The 18,205-nt window shown below is 44.9% G+C and overlaps 1 protein-coding gene across 2 annotated transcripts in view; it reads right to left on the reverse strand.

Annotated features, from left to right (window-relative positions):
• ALG9 (ALG9 alpha-1,2-mannosyltransferase) overlaps window positions 1–18,205 on the reverse strand; it is an 83,985-nt gene that overhangs the window by 50,473 nt on the left and 15,307 nt on the right. For both annotated transcript variants that reach the window (XM_085875935.1, XM_085875934.1), the window contains exon 2: window positions 14,508–14,637. In XM_085875935.1, coding sequence (XP_085732061.1) covers window positions 14,508–14,637 — 130 coding nt within the window. The remainder of the gene's footprint in view (window positions 1–14,507; window positions 14,638–18,205) is intronic.

Raw genomic sequence — 18,205 nt, forward strand, 5'->3', positions numbered from 1 at the left:
GGAAGCAGAATCTTTCCTGAAGGCGTCGCATGTGACGAGAACTAGACATGCGCATCAAGTGACTGCGAGCGCACTGCACCTGTTGATGAAAAGAGCTTACAGTGGCTATGTAGAATTCTGCACTGAAGAGGAGCCTGATTCATTTGAAAAATGGTGCATCTTATACAAGAAAGAGTGTGCTTTTTCAGTTCTGGGACACAACACCACATCTTGAAATGCTTGTTTTTACGTACTTGAGATCTGTCCGAACAGCAAACTTCCCTCTGTATATAGACAGTTTATCAGCACTTGCACCTTGGTTCTTCAGTTTCGATCACATTAACTACGCCAGATGGTTACCGGTACACATTAGAGATATTGCAGGTTTGGAGGAACGTCATCCAGATATAGCTGAGGAATTTAACAATGGTAAATTTACCATTAACAAATCAACCAGGGTGTTTTCATCAATGGCAATCGACCAGGCACACGAGCAAAACAATTCTGTCAAAAGCAAGGGAGGAGCTATCGGTCTGACTCAAAATCCAGATGCACTGAGGTATTGGATGGTTGCTGGCCCAGAAATTGTAAGAGTAACTGCAGAATTTGAGGCTTCCATGGAAAGGCCAAACAAAAGAATAAGCCATGTCACCAAACATCATGAGCAGAATAAAGCCACACAGGAAACCTTTGTTCGGCAAGTCAGTGATTTATGTAATGTCTTGGAAGAAATTGGAAATCCATTTACAGAGATGAGCCATGATTTAATGACATTAGACACAAGGGACATTGCAGATTCATCTGTTGTGGAGGCTATCGACAATGCAGAAGATTTAGGACAGAAACAGTATGAAACCTTTACGAAAGACCGACTTATCGAAAGGTCTACTTCAATATCAGAACCAATGAAAAATAACAAATTGTCTCTGTTCAGCCGACCATCTCCCAGAGAAAAATCTAAAGCAAGCGTACAACTGTCATCTCTCAAGAGTGATTGCTCCCTTTTTTCAAGGCTGTATATTGCTTGCAAGTCTAGAGATGGAAACCTAAGTGAGTTCTTTCAACATGAAAATCAGGCATGTCCACCAGCGCTGTCCTTTTTAGGTAAGCTTCGGCAAGGAAGCAAGTCTGACCTCATGCAGTGTCTTGAGAAAAGCATTGAAGTTACTTCTGACACACCAAACTTTGATGTTATCATTATTGATGGTGCTGCAATGGTGAGTATCCAAAAGCCAATTGCATTTACAACATTTGAGGATTATGCCTTGAAGGTATTCATTCCATATTTGGAACGCCAACTCCAAAATGTGAGTCGCTTAGACATCGTATGGGATCAGTACCTGGATAATAGTGTTCAGAATACAGGGGTGGGGTCGAATGAGTGTATCCAGTGTATCCCTGTCCGTAACCAGTTTGGGTTTTCGCGCCCTACTCTCGACACCAAATGTTACAGATTCGGCACCACCCTAACCACCGCCGTCTCCGGAGTTATAACACGGGTTGGTTCGGCACAATTCTCGGGTTATGCGTCTCGAACCATGATACCAAAATACACCTGTGCCTTGCCAGCTGGGGGAATATACCCCGGTTACAGACTGGTTTTGTCAGAGACCGAGCGGAGTCTACCAGTCTGTAACCATTTTCGTCTTTATATCCAAATCGAGCGGATCCTTCCTCGGCGCGGCACAAATTAATTCAAAGCGGCAACTTCATACGAATCAGCCAAATTTATTGGGGACATCGGGGAACACACCACAAGCAAAGCATTCACGACAATGTTGTAATTAATCTATAACCCGTTCTTAACTAGGGAGCTACGGATTACGGGTTCCGAAGGGAACTCTAACGAGATAAACCTTAAACGACATGCAAACAAGACATGGACAGCATGCAGACAAGACACAGAGTACTTGGTGATGTTTCATGGACGAGAGCAAAGTGTCAAAGGCATGAATGTGGCTCGTGACAAGCCGATGTCCACGGATTCGAGCCCCAAGCTCGAGCACGCCGCACGGCAAAATGGCGCTCGTCCTCCTTTTGTCGCAGCCCTCACACACGCGGCCTCCGCGCGTTCTGACCCCGTGTAAGGTCGACGGCACAAGACCGTCAGATCAATGGTGGGTTTCAGCTAGTTTCTCACAAGGTCCAGCATACCAGTCCAGGCCTGGCCTGTTCACCAGACCAGGCCAAATCGAGGTGTTGGGCTCCGGCAGGCGGATCGACAAACGTGTCAAGGACCTTCTCATGAAAGTCAATCGCCGACTCGACGTGCAGGCAGCCTCGAGTCGTTTCTCCTGCCTCCTTCACGAAGCAGATCGCAGACAGACACATCCGTCCCCAACACAGCAGATCACAACCCCCACCAGTCGTTTCTCATCCAGCCGAGGGCAGACTTGGCGCGCTCAGGTCCAGTTTTCTCTCTCGGCCGATTCACCACTGCCTTTCCTTTTCTCGCTCGCCTCGAAGCCCACTGGCTCCTCCCTTCAGTTTCACTTCCTTCTCTAGGCCACTCCCCCTCTCAGCGCTGGGCGGGGACTATTGTCCGGAGAGAGGAAGGAAGAAAAAGAACCTCTCGGTACACCACCACTGCACAAACAAATAACAGCCTGTGACACCTCCCGACACACATGTAACGTCAAATTACCGAACAACCTGGCGAAACATGCATTTAATGGGGGATCTGGGCTAATTCTATATTTAATAACCCACTAAGGGCCATTTCGGCAACAATAGTCTGAAGGCCCAGACAAGGATGAAACGCGGTAGAGTCATCCAGCGCAAGGTTGCTGCACATGTACGTCTACCAGGAAATTGGCAGGAATTCCTCAGAATTGACGAGAATAAGAAAGAGCTGTTTACGTTCTTGGTTGGATACGTTGCACAACATTCCACGGAGAAAGAAATTATAAGCACCGATGGCGCAGTGTCGTCTGCAATAGGGAACGGAATATCAGCTTTCTATCCCCATGTGATCATGAGGGAGCTGATACGAGGATGGTCCTTCACCTTGCAGACGCAGTACGACAGGGCTTCAAGCACAGCGCTATACGTACAGTGGATACAGATGTTGTTTTAGCTGTGGCTGCAGGGACTGAACTTTCAATACCCAAGATATGGATTGCGTTTGGAACAGCAAAGTCATTCAGATATATTCCTGTCCATGAAATCATTACATGCCTTGGACCATTGAAATCTGAAGCACTGCCATTCTTCCATGCCTACACAGGATGTGATACAGTGTCATCATTCTATACCCGTGGCAAGAGAACTGCATGGGAGACGTGGAGGTTGTGTGAAGAAGTGACAGATACTTTTCTAGCACTCTCAAAAGGACCTGATGACCGATCCGACAACCACTTCAAAATGCTTGAAAAGTTTACAATTTACTTGTATGACCACACAAGCAATGCTGAAACAATTGATGAAGCACGCCAGGAACTGTTCACAAAGAAAGGGAGAGCTATGGATGAGATTCCTCCCACAAGGGCAGCCCCAGAACAACATGTCAGAAGAGCTATTTATCAGCTAGTCTGGAAGATATGTGAAATATTCTGGTAGTTTTGTGCCTTTGATGATACAAGCATGAAATTTGGTACACAGTTATAGCATACCCTTAGGAAACATTTTGGATATAGGGACATTCCAGATTACCCCTCGGGTCAAAATGGTGGCCATTTTACAAAATGACTGCCACAAAAATCAAATTCTGCCTACAAGGTCAGCAAAGTTGGAACTCACTGTCCTAATCTACGTCAGATCGGTCCGTGAAGGGAACTTCCTGCTATACATTGATGCCCTGAGCAAGATTGTCCCCTGGTTCTTCGCCTTGGGTCATACCAACTACGCCAGGTGGATACCAGTTCACTTGCGCAACATGGTGACACTGGCGACCAAACATGCAAGTGTATACACGCAGTTTCTTGCCAGCAACTTCACAGTAAAGAAGACCACTCATGCGTTTTCTGCGATGGCCATCGACCAAGCCCACGAGAAGAATAACGCATTAGTTAATGGTGACGGAGGAGCTTTAGGCCTGACATAGAATCCCGCTGCATTACGCCGCTGGATGGTGTCTAGTTCAGAGATGGCCAGAGTGATCGCTGAGTTCCAGGCCACATCAGAGACCAAGAAGGCTGTTCACAAACACCACGAGCAGACAAAGCACACACAGGTAGCCTTTGCTAGAGATGTGCGTTCACTCACTCAAGTCATGGGGGAGATGGGCAACACATTTTGTGATGACAGCAAGGATCTCCTGGTGCTAGACAGCAGAGACCTGGCAGACCCAGCAGTTATCAATACTGTACGCCAGATCGAGAAGCTGGGACAAGAACCGCATGACTCCTATGTCCATGAGAGACTTATCAACCAGACAAAGCCCATCACCGACCCAATCAAGAGAAACAACCTCCCTCTCTTCAGCCGACCTCCAGTCAGAGAGAAGTCAAAAGCACAACTGCAGATTTCATCTCTGAAGAATGACTGCTCCCTGTTCTCCAGGTTGTGCATTGCGTCCCAGATACGTGATGGAGATCTTGATGAGTTCTTCGCACATGAGAACCAAGCATGTCCCCCTGCACTGTCACACATGGGCAAGATGAGACTTTGAACAAAATGTGATGTGGTTGGCTGCTTAGAAGATCTGGTCCCTCCACAGGAGAATGCTGCTGCTGTTGCTAGTCCAGCAGTTGAAGTCATCATCCTTGATGGTGCAGCGATCATCAGTATGCTGCCACCTGGCACAGCAAAGACCTTCAACGAGTATGCATCAGAAGTATTCTTGCCATACATCACATCTCAGCTGCAGCATACGAGCAGGATGGATATTGTCTGGGATGAATACCTCACAGACAGTTTGAAGGCAGACACTAGGAAGAAGCGAGGCAAAGGCATCAGGAGACGAGTCGAGCCATCTAGTTCCATTCCTGGAAACTGGCAGACCTTTCTTCGCACAGATGAGAACAAGATGGAGTTGTTTGACTTCCTAGCCACCAGAGTAGCAACAACAGACACAGACAAACAAGTCATCAGCACCCACCACAAAGATGTGGTTTGTACGCAGGCCCGAGATGTTGCTGGTATTGCCCCTTGTAGCCATGAAGAGGCTGACACAAGAATGCTACTCCATGCTGAAGACGCTGTGAGGCAGGGATACAGCAAAGTGTCGATCCGTACAGTAGACACTGATGTCGTGGTCCTTGCGGTGACAGCAGCTGGACGTCTGGACGTTGATGAGCTCTGGGTTGCTTTTGGCACAGGAAAGAACTTCAGGTTCTTGGCAGCTCATGAGATGTCTGTGGCACTGGGACCTAACAAGTGTCGAGGTTTGCCATTCTTCCATGCCCTCACTTGATGCGACACCGTTTCAAGCTTCAGAGGCAGGGGGAAGAAAAAAGCATGGGAAACCTGGAAAGCCTGTGATGAGGTCACTGATGTCACTGCAGCATTCTGTGCCTTGGCTGCCATGCCAACTCCTTCAGCCGTAGATGACCACATGGATGCACTGGAGCGTTTTGTTGTTGTGCTCTATGATCGCACCAGTAGCCAGGAACATGTCAATGAGTGTCGCAAGCATCTGTTCACCCAGAATGGCAGATCAATAGATGCTCTCCCACCAACTCGTGAAGCCCTGAAACAGCACATCAAGAGAGCTACCGACCAAGCCGGCTACTGTTGGGGCCAGATGATGGTGTCCACACCAGAGCTCCCATCGCCCAGTGACTGGGGGTGGGTTCACACCGATAATGGCTGGGACATATACTGGACAACCCTCCCAGAGGCAACTGAGGCATGTCAGCAACTACCAAGGTGTGGCTGCAAAAAGGGATGCAGAGGACAGTGCAAGTATGTCAAGGCTGCACTCCAGTGCACAGCTCTATGTCACTGTGGTGGGGAGTGTACAAGAGAGTAGAACTGGGACAAGAGAGATCACAGATGATAATTATGTAACATGTACACATGTATCCATGCATCATAGTACACTCTGTTACCTGGATCTAGAGGTTCCACTGTATAATTTTGACTCTGTAAGTTGATGTTAGGATCAAACAGAAGCACTTCCTCTGAGTTCAAGAGTGTTAAATGAACAACAGTCATTCCATGGTGCTTGATAACAGTTTTTTGAAGAGTTTGTTGCAGAAAACCATCCAAAAGTGCAAAAATGCACCAAAAAATGACCAAATAAATGGTTTATTCACGCTTTGTCACCTTTATTTGCTATTTCTTATTTGCTAGAATCTATATTTAGTTAAATAAAACCACTGGTATGCTTCTTAAATATAGTTGCATCCACATGTATCCTCCTTGTACAACACAAAATCGGCTATTTTGTAAAATGGCTGCAATTTTGGCTCTGGGAAGAATCTGGAATGTCCCAACATCCAAAAATCTTTGTAAGATACTGCCCTAGCAGTGTGCCAAATTTCATGCTTGTATCACTAAAGGCACATTTTTTTCACATATCTGCCGGACTAAGCGTGGATTTTGTTGGGGGAAGTCACTGCATGCCATCATGGATTTACCTTCTGAGAAGTGGGGTTGGTGGGATCCAGCAAACTGGAAACCCTTTTGGACCAAGTCGCTTGAAGTTAGCACCTCAGCCAGAGAACTTATTCGCTGTGGGTGTAGAAAAGGGCGTGTTAGCCGTTGCAAATGTACAGTATAAAGGCAGCTTTGCCATGTACCGCACTATGTGCGTGTAATGGTGTAAAATGTAAATTGTGATGTTTGAAGATGGAACCGTATTTTTGCTGTGAAATCCCCTTTGGTCTATGCTGCAAGCAGGACGTGTTTCGACATGTTTGCTACGAAAATCGGAGTGCATGCAAAGAGCAATTTGGCATTCATAGAACTTGAAGCATGCGTTAATATGTAATAAAGGAATTGTTTCATATTATTGGTTTCTGTTAGCCCAATGTCAAACATCTGAGTGCCACGATTACTGGGTACCCTAATCATATGGTATTGGTCTGTCACAGGATCCCCAGGACCCAGCACCCTGATACAGGGTTAGCCAATTTGAATTCAGTTTATTGTATTTGATTACTTTGTTGCTTTTTGGAAAGTAATAGTTCATAAATAATTCAAACGTGGACATTGAAATAGCCCAAAATTGGCGCCTATATTTTTCCATTTACGGGTTATTCTGTTCTTTTTACCCCCAGCAGATGTGGAGAATTAAGTACATGTATAATTACTGTAATTATGTTTCCAAATTGTCTTGGTGGTAGATAAAAAGATTACCTCTGCTATAGCTCAAGTTCTTTAATGATTGGATATCTGCCAGTAGTTTTCAAAAAACGATTACTCGATAAATCATAACTTAATATTTAATAATATACAAAATAACAAAGATAAAGAAATACAACAAAATATTATGATGTATGACGATATATATATATATATATATATATATATATATATATATATATATATATATATATATATATATATATATATATATATATATATATATATATATATATATATATATATAAGCTTTGTTTCATTGTTTTATTCATAATTGAAGCCAGATAAATTCACTTAAAACGATTTTTAATATTGTTACGGCTGTGGAAATTCGCAATACACCATAAAGGGTCCTTACATCAGTTATGACGTTAAGTTCAAGTGTGGTTAGTCCACACCTGTTGTTTAGGGGGATTATGTGCGATTCATCCGGGCTGCGACGCTTTGAGTTAGCCATTTTTCTTTCTCTATCGTTATTTTGGACCATTAAGCCGCCAATAACTCAAACACCACCACCTTCGCCTCTTTACCTCCACAACTCCATCCCGCAAACATTGCTTCACCGCCATTCCCAAACTACGCCCGCCAACAACCAAACCACCACAGCAAACCCCCCACCACCTTTGCCTTTCTCCTTGCACAACCAACAACCACACCACCTGTCAACACCGAACGTTGTGCTGTCCAGGGCCCGTTCGGTGATTCTTGCCGAACGCAGCAAGCCACGAGTGCACATGGTTCCTTTCGGGAGAGGAGAAACTGATCAGGAAGGCTTCACGCCCCTTTTTTCTCCATCCAATGACTGAGCATCGGGTGGCATGGCCCCGCCTCTGAACCCGCTGTGAATGCGTTCCTTTTAGGAGAGGAAAACAGATCAGGAAGGCTTCACGCCCCTTTTCTTCCATCCAATGTCTGAGCGGGTGGCATGGCCCCGCCTCTGAACCCGCTGTGAATGCATTCCTTTTAGGAGAGGAAAACGGATCAGGAGAGGCTCACGCCCCTTTTTCTCCGTCCAATGGGCGAGCGTCGGGCGGTGTGGCCCCGCCTCCAAGCGCGTTTTGATCCGCGAATCTGCATACAAGCTCCTCCCCTGGTCTATAAAGACGCGAGAACAACGCAGCTCGTGTGTGGAGAAAGGGGTGCAGAAAGTGGCGCAGAAAGTGGCGCAGAAAGTGGCGCTAGTCGGAAGTCGTGGAGTCTGAGAGGTTGTCGTTGCAGAGATCGGACGGCGAGGGGGACGGAGCTCGGATGTGAGGTCGAGGGACGAGTCGCAGCGTGAAGCAGGGACGCAGAAGAGGGCTCAGGGGCGAGAGTTCGCCGGAGTCGGTGCGGTGCCGGGACCCTGCTAGCGGGACGGAGCGTCCGCCATTCCCCTCTCCCGACACCGAGCATCAACAATTCCCCCTCCCCCCCATCCGCGCTGAGATAGCGCCGGTAACCCCGTCTGCTCCCCAACCCAACCGTGGTGCCGACCAACACGTGCCTGCGCAACGCACGCCTGGAGGAGCTCACCGACCATACCAGCAGCACGGAGTCAGGCGCGTTACGCGGACATTGCGGCTAGCCCGCCATCGCGCCACGAGGGCGCGGGTAAGACCCCTTCGGTCTCGTGGACCTGGCCGATCACCCAGGTCCCACGTTCATTTGGTCCACGGACCTGTCTGCCTCCTTGCCTGTGAGGGTGGCTTGTATTTTCTTTGCTTTTGGTGTAAATGTGTGTGTGTGGCACCAGTCTACTAAGTAAACCCGTATAAGTGCTTGTACATTGCGTTATTCGGTTGTAACTCTGCGTTGTGTTCTGCTTTGACTGTATACGTGCATTGTTTTTGAATAACTGTGATTGTAAAATACGTGCTTGTCTGTGTGTGGAATAAAAGTGCTTGTCAAACTGTTTCCCGTTTCGTTGCGTCCTTTCCTTTGTTTGAAAGTTCCATCTTGCATCACGTAAGGGATTGGTAGTGAATGTAGACACCCAATAAATAATCTGAACCGTCGAGGTCAACGATAACTCCGCTCGGTTATCCCCACAGCACGGAACGAGCCGCTTAAGCGGTTCGTGTCTGGGGTCAACCTGCGGCATGGTACAACTCCTCGGTACGCTACCCGTGCGGGTACTTAGGTATATCGACATTCGGCGATTCACCCTATTTCGCGTGGGTAGAATGCGGACTGGGTTGTGGTGAGGTTAAACCCCCACCCATGACTGGCTCCTGGCGATAGTTCCAGGAGGGTCACGACTGAATTTTCCGTTCCGGTGGGCGACGCGTCGGGATTTTAGTTACGTGGCCGATCGCATGCCGGGCGGGTGAAATTCGTAACAATATAATTAACAGTGTAAACCTCTGTGTACCTGTCGGCCATATTGGAAAATGGCCACCACAATCACGGGAGGTAACTTTGGAGATGGCTCCATATCTGAAAATGTTGCTGTGATACGTATCTACGCATATGCCAAATTGCATGCTTGGACTTGCGAAGGCCTAATTCCTTCAAATATTTGCATATTACTCCCTGACTAGAAGTGGGTGTGGGGATAGTTGGACACCCAATCGATGCAACCAACCCAAACAGGTGTGTAATTTCTAATGTTGCGTGCACACAAGGAAGTTGAGCTATAACAAAGTGCTCAGATAGATATAAACAGATAACTTTGTCTACAAGTCCACATACGGTAATCATCGTGGCTACTTTAACAAAGCCATAAAAGTTATCCCACTAATGATGTGCTGATAAATCTCTTAAAATTAAACAAAAACGGTATCAGAAACCAAGGAATACTCGACCTGATTAAAATCAACTTTTTCATTTTACACATTGATAATGCAGTCTTGATAAAATCTACTCAATAAAACAAGCACAAACACTGTGGATCGGTCGCTGTTTTGGGAAATTCCTTACACCAGGATTCTCATTCCATATACTGGTTTGGTGTTTTTCACACATGCTGGTAAAAATCTGAGCTTTCCTTTCCACCTCACTTGTTGTTTTTATGTTGCGTCTTGTCTAGGTGTTGCTGTTGTGTCCTATGCAATGCTTAAAACTAATGTTAATTCATTCATCGTTTGTGCTACTCGTTTCGTATTGTTCAAGGCCTGACACGGCAAGGTGACGCCACACACTCCTCAGTGTCTCTCCTCGGTATTTGCCTCCTCCAATTTGATAGGCCTGAACCATACCCCAGTGACTGAGTTACATTTTACATCAAAAACTAAATTTCTTAACGTCTTTATAATGATCATACACTTCCCAACCCCTGGGGTACCTTTATCTGCAACTCCCTTCTGCTCCCAACACTTGTTTGTTTGTTTGTTTGCATGTTGTACCGTCCTCCAAACAGTGATGACTCCATCTTCGTCACTTTCATACAACATGGACCAACTTTTAAGCACTCATCCCAACTCTCTCTTCCTCATATGTGACTATTTCATTTTTCACAATGCAACTTGGCTGGGTATTGGTGCCTCTCTCACCAGCCATGGCATTTCAGCAAAGGACTTCTGTGAGTACATGGGACTAACTCAATCTGTGAATTTTCTGACACGGATTTCTCCCAAGGGCAAATCCTCCCTTCTGGAATGGGTGATAATAAACTTCCCCACAAATGTCTCCTGCTATTCCTATGCTCCAATTGCTTCATATGACCATATGCTTGTGAAAGTCAACACAACTGGCTATTCTCAGCCTCAACGTTCGTGAGATTGGCAGGGACTGCAAGCAGCCATATTTCTTCAGGACTGGTCTCCCATATCTACTGCCCCTGATAAAATCAAATGGAAGACCAAGAAGGAAGCCGAAGAAGTAAGGAGCAAAGATGGAATCATCAGGATGAACCTGGATACGATTCGGGTTTCAGCTGCTACTCCACAACCCTTAAATCCATCCAAGGGCAGCCAAGCGAGCCTCACAGGAAACTTTCTGCAGGAATTCACTTCTCCTTGGAGAGATAGATAACAAAAGAGAGGAATAGGGAGGAATGAGAAGAAAAAGAAAGAATTAGAATGAATAATGAGAATTGTGAAAAAAAAATTAGAAGGAAGTGTGAAAGGAACATAAAACAAAGATGTCAGAAAGAACTTAAATAGACAGATTTCAGCAGTTACTCCTCAGGCTCAAACACAACAACATGTACAAGCTACTAGAGTTCCATCAGCAGGGAAGCAGAGTCCACACAGCATCATGATATGGAACAAGCATAATCAAATGGAAGACGAAAAAGGAAACCAGAGGTAAAGAGCAAAGGTGGGGTCATCAAGAGGAACTTGGATAGAATTCAGGTTTCAGCCGCTACTCCACAACCCTCAAACCCATACAGGGGCAGCCAAGTGAGCCTTACAGAAAGCTTTCTGCAAGAATTCACTTCTCCTTTGGTCAGGTCAGGTCAGGGAGCATGCGCCGGAGCAGCACGTCGATGCGCCCACTTTCTGCCGGTACTCCAGGGGCCTCCGTCTGGCCATCCCCCAGGCAGATGCCTGGCCCATATCCCCATCTCCTTGAGATGCTGATCAACCTGATGCAACCAGAAGGCACGTGGTCGACCCATTGGCCTCCTCCACACACGAGGCTCCTTTGCCGAGAGAATCTGATGAGCAGGATCAGCATCAGGAAAACGAGCCACAAGTCCATACAGCCGCAGCTGATGCTCATGGACTATGCAGGTAACAAATCTCATTTGAGTCTCTTTCAGCAACCGCTCGTTGGACACAAAGTCTGACCAGCGATAGCCAAGGATTCTCAGAAGAGACCTGGTACCAAAAGAATTAAATCTCCGTCTGAGATCACTGGTCAGAGTCCAAGTCTCACATCCGCAGAGTAAGACTGGAAGCACCAAGGACCTGAAGACTCAGACTTTGAGCCTGAGGAGTTACTGCTGAATCCTATGTAAGAGGATGAAACGCAGCAGCATGTACAAGCTACTCGAGGTCATTCAGCAGGGAAGAACAGTCTACACAGCATCATGATATGGTATAAACATAATCCAATGGAAGACCAAGAAGGAAACCGAAGAAGTAAAGAGCAAAGATGGTCATCAGGAGGAACCTGGCTGGATAAGATTCAGGTTTCAGCCGCTACTCCACAATCCTCAAACCTATCCAGGCACAGCCAAATTCTTCCACAGAATCCTGCTATTATCTTACTCTTTTTTTCCCAGCCATGGTACAGTGAATCCTGTGACGAGGCAGTTGCTCCGAAACAACTTGCTTTCTCTTCCTGGAAAGCAAACCTGACCGAAGCCAATCTTAGCTCATTCCACAAAGCCCACAACAAGTGTTTCACAACTGAACTTTCAAACTTTTCTCCCTCCTCTAAAACTTGATGGTGCCTTGTTAAGTCCATCTCCAGAGTATGCACTCCCTCCATCCCTTCCCTTTCTTCAAATGACAACACAGCCGACTCCGCTCACGAGAAGGCGGAATAGTTTGTCCTCCCGCCTTACTTTCCAAACTGTCTATGGCATCCAAGGCAAACTCTACACATGGCTTACTGACTCCCTCTACTCTCGTAGTCAATGTGTGGCTGTCAATGGAATCCTTCCATCTCCTCTCCCTGTTGAGGTTCGAGTCCTCCAAGGCAGTGTTCTGGGCCCAGTCCTATTCCTAATCCTAATCTTCATCAATAATCTGACTCTGACTCTGGAATATCCCCTTTAGCTATTTGCTGAAGACTCCACCCACTACCATGACATCCCTTATCCTTCAGATAGGCAGGCAGCAGCCTCTTCCCACTCTTTAGATCTTTGGGGAAAAAAAAACAAAAAAAACCCCCACAAACTCATCAAACACTTGGAAGCACTCTCCGAAAGTACCGTTTGGCAAGCCCTCCCAATCTGCTTTCTTAACTTGGTGGACAGGTTGGGTGTGTGACAAGGACAAATTGATTCCATTTTCGTTGAAAATGCAGATTCGAGAATATTTTTTTTCATCTCCCAAGTGATTCTTCACCATTGAGACATGAGACCAAAAATTACCCCTGTGCGGGAGTGACGGTCATCTCTGCGAGAAAATATATAGCCTCCTGAAGGTAGGGCAGTTTTTGCAAACTTTGAAGTCACGTGACGCGAAAACGAAAGCGAATATCGAAAAACCAGCCTGACAAAATTTAGATATTGTCCCAGACATTTATATGCCACAATCAAATTCAAGATCGCTTGAGAAATGTAGGAAGAGATAGATTTTGAAAATCGTCATTTTCGCATTTCTTGCCAACTTTGAAGTCACGTGATACAAAAACGAAAGCGAATAATGAAAATCCGGCCTGACCAAATTTAGATATTGTCCCATAGATTCATATACCACAATAAAATTCAAGATTGCTTGAGAAATGTAGGAGGAGATAGATTTTGAAAATCGTCATTTTCGCATTTTTTGCCAACTTTGAAGTCATGTGACACGAAAACGAAAGTGAATATCGAAAATCCGGCCCGATCAAAATTTAGATATTGTCCCATAGATTCATATGCCACAATCAAATTCAAGATCACTTGAGAAATGGCGGAGGAGATAGAATTTGAAAAGTCATTTTCGCAACTTCAAAGGCCTCGTGACCTTGACCTTGACCTTCGGTGACCTTGAAAGTCATACCATCAAGTACGTCTCATCGACTTCTATCAGGATCACTAATGACCAGATCTCCCGTTTCAATTTCATTGTGAACGGACGGACGGATCGTCACCTCTCCTCTCAACACCAATATTATTTGGTCATGCTCGAAGAGATGACTTAACAACAACATATAGTACAATATCTCAAAACCTTGTGGATGGGTTTTGACTAACTTGGTGGATGAGTTCAGCAGGTGATGAGAACAAGCCGATTCGATTTTGGTTATAAGGTATTGATGCAGCTCTGGACTATTAGTGGGATACAAAACATAAACTGCTCAGCCTGGTGGAGGTATGCACTTGACCAAGTGTGGGGAAAGTGTATGATGAAGTGTATGATGAAAGTGTATGAAGTGTGTCAGAGTATATTGCATGTATTCTGTATAAGCCACAATCACAGAGGAAACTCATGCAAAAACTGGGCCAAGCCAGAAAGAACACATTTTGAGGGATGTTGACCAAAGATGTGCTTCTCCTCCCTGAGATTAAAAAAATAGTTTATAAGATTAAAATTTCTTGCCATCGGTTGTTCATAACTCCAAAATTTGGCGAATTTCTGCACCACCGTTTAGGAGATAGTGTGAAGAACAGACAGACAGGCGATTACAATATCCCCCCTGGTTAAAAATAAAAAAACAGTGGGGAGAATTAACATCAATCAAAACGGAGGAATAAGACAAACCGGCTCCCAGTAGTTAAATGTTTCATCACAGTCGGAAATGTTGGAAAGTAGAGCAGCACAGAATCGTGTCGATAACAGGAGCTTGAAAGCAGTTGTTGCTCCCGGAGCCCAGATTTGTCTGGCAGATACGCTGTCGGTGTACAGGTTGGAAGAAAGGAGGGAGGGAAATTCATTCTTTGATTGATTCATAACAAACTGCTTTACATTAGTGGTGAAACTAAATGACTTGATAGGGAATGTTGGTTTTACAAATATAAATGATTTCTAATAAAGATGGTGTGATCAAAACTACTGAAGCAATTCTGAGAGAACATAGTTTCCTGTTCCAAGGTGCTATGGCATACGATAGGAGGATGTAATACACCTGCAGTATTTCCTCACCTGTCCAAAATGGCACGTGAATGGACGTTTTGCAAAGTGATACTCATAGCGCGTCCAGGGTTTTAATCATGACTGTTAGGAGTGAGCAACCAACGAATATAAAGTGCAGTTTGAAACTTGAGAACCAGTTATAAAAACGGAAATAAAGTCCATCATCATGGATTGATTGCAAATTAGCAAAATCTTGTGCAAAAAATGGACTATTTGCATACAGGGGTAGGTAATGGGTTGTTTGCCATTGCTTCTCATCAGTCTGAATTTGAACCCCTCATCACTTCGTCCAATTACCAGGATTATTAATTGCTTACAATATTGTGTTACCATCAATTCAGAATAAAGTGAAGTTATTTTAACTTCAAGCATGAAACAACATATTGCAATAATTTGTGATACAGTACCATTGCATGTCCTTCCCAATCCCCACCCACAATCTTTTATACCCCATTAACCCCACCTAACTCAACCCTCTTACATAAAAAGGTTTACTGTGTTTACTTCCCCCATCTCCCTCCATTTTTTCTGTTCATTCATCCCCACTGGTTATTTTGTCCATGTGATCCCCCACTGTCAGTTTGTGGCTTTCATAGCCGGTCACCTCGCTTTTCCATGAGCCTATATTTTGTATACAAAAAAAAAATTAGATTTTAAAAAGTCATGGAATCAATCGTTGCACTGACATCGTCTTTCTTGTTTTCAAAGATCTCTGACCACCAATTTGGATTCCATCCCGGTCACAACTCTGGACATGCTTTTGCTCCTCTTTCAACAATGGTTGGAGACCCTCAATCTCAAACAATCTAGGTTAGCACAGCCCCCTGGACATATCTCCAGCATTCAACACAATCTGGCATCCTGCTTTGTTTGCCAAGCTCTCTGCCTGTGGCATACCAAGAAGACCTTCTTTCCTGGATTTGTGACTTCCTCCATTTATGCAGTGAATATGTAGCTTTCAATGGAACCCAATCCGACTCTCTCCCAGTGAAGGCTGGAGTTACCCAAGGCATTACTTGGCCTAGTCTTGTTCCTCATCTACATAAATGACTTCTCCGATGGAAAACCAGCAGATGACTCCATATTGTGTTGTACTGTACGGTAGTACCTCCTACAACGCTGCTTTCTTTAACGCTGCACAGATCAGGGGATGGATATAAAATATTTCAAAGGTCATGAATATCCCTTGGAGCACAATCAAGGCAATCATGAAGAAATGGAAGGCGCGCATGGTACCACTAAGACCCTGCCTAAATCAGGCGGTCTCTCCAAACTGGATGACCAAGCAAGGAGGAGACTGATCAGAGAGGCCACCAAGAGGCCGATGGCAACTTTCAAAGAGCTCCAGGTCTTTATGGCAAAGACTGGTCACTGTGTGCATGTGACAACAATATCACAAGCACTCCACAAGTCTGGCCTGTACAGTAGGGTGGGAAAAAGGAAGCCATTTTTCAAAAAAGCCCACCTTGAGTCCAGTTTGAAGCATGCAAAAAACATTCTGGAGATTCTGAAGTCATGTGTGAAAAAGTTTTTGTGGTCTGACAAAATAAAGATGGAACTTTTTGAGCTAAATGCAAAACGTTATGTTTGGTGCAATCCCAACACAGCACATCACCCAAAGAACACCATCCCTACTTTGAAGCATGGTGGTGGCAGCATCATGTTATGGGAATGTTTCTCAATAGTCAGGATACAAGGAAAAAGGATGGAGCAAAATACAGAAAAATCCGAGAGAAAAACCTGCTGCCCTCTGCAAGAAATCTGAAATTGGGATGGAAGTTCACCTTCCAGCATGACAATGACCCGAAGCACACAACCAAAGCTACACTGGAGTGGATAAGGAACAAAAAGTAAATGTTCTTGACTGGCCCAGTCAGAACCCCGACATAAATCCAATCGATAATCTGTGGCATGACTTGAAGATTGCTGTCCATGAGCTCTCCCCACACAACTTCACTGAGCTTGAACAGTTTTGTTCAGAACAATGGGAAAATATTGCCTGATCAAGGTGTGCAAAGTTGGTAGGGGGGAGGGGGAGGGGGACACTTATCCAACGAAGATATTCTAGTTTTATAATTTTTAATTAATTTTCTGGAATTTGTATAATTTGTTTTTCACTTGGAAGTTGTGGGTTACGATGTATAAATAAAGATTTTAAAAGTCTGATTTAATGTAATGAAAATTTTGAAAGGGGGTGTACACTTTCTATCGGCACTGCACGTATATGCTCTGTATTTTCTGCACTCTTAAACCGCTGGACAAAATAAGTTGAAAGATCGTTGTCCTGTGGGTGTGCATGGGAACATTCTTCCAAGCTGGGATATGGCCACATCCAACTTATATTTTTCCTTCTTTGTGATCGTGCGGCATTATCATAAGAAGTGGATGAATAATTATCAAACCTGCTAATGAAATAGCAGGTGTGATAAGTAACGCTGTAAGTAAGTAAGTAAGATAAGTAACGCTCTCTCCTGTAACGCTGGACAGAATAACTTAAAAATGGATGTGATCACGAAAAAAAAAACTCCCAGAAAGTTGTACAAATCATCCTAAAAAAAGAAAAACACCAATTCTCTGTATTACAGCAGAATGAAAACAATAGTCAGTGTCTGTTTGTGGGAATAAATGAGTTGAAATGTGGTGGTTGTACTCGGGGTGCACCTGGAAAAGTTCAAAGTTGGGATGGCCATTTGCATTTTTTTAATCCCATTTTATTTTTTTTTTAATTAATTTTAATCCCGTGGTTTTTAATCCCACAATGGCCCAGTCCGTATTCTACACGCGCGAAATAGTGTCAATCACCGAATATCAATATACCTAAGTACCCGCACGGGTAACCTACCGAGGGACCGTACCTCGGCGAAGGCCTTCTTGGACACGAACCGCTAAAGCGGTCCGTTCCGTTCTGGGATAACGAACGGGTATTATCGCCAGACCCGATTCCATTTATCGGCTATTTAAAAACCAACTATATTCCGAGTGCAAGATGGGGCAGTTCAATGAGGGAATGGACGCAACAAACAGGTTTACATTCACACAAGGACATTTATTATAATAAAGCACATATGCAATTAAACAAGGCAAAACACGTATGCACCTATACAAGCAACAAAAGCACGACAAAAGAACTACAACCATCTACTTATTATGTACAGTCACTTGCACTTAACAGCAGTTCCTACTTATTAGATGGGCCCACGGATACACGTATGCACACACACACACGCAAGAAATGGTGGCAGAGGCCTTTAATAAGCAGCTCCAGCTCGGAGGACAGGTGAGCTGAAACCCAGAACCTTTCTCAAACCTCTCCACCTCGTGTGGTC

This window comes from Eptatretus burgeri, chromosome 3 (assembly GCF_056783735.1).
Source record: "Eptatretus burgeri isolate ZD-2024b chromosome 3, Ebu_testis_v1, whole genome shotgun sequence".
NCBI lineage: Eukaryota > Metazoa > Chordata > Myxini > Myxiniformes > Myxinidae > Eptatretus > Eptatretus burgeri.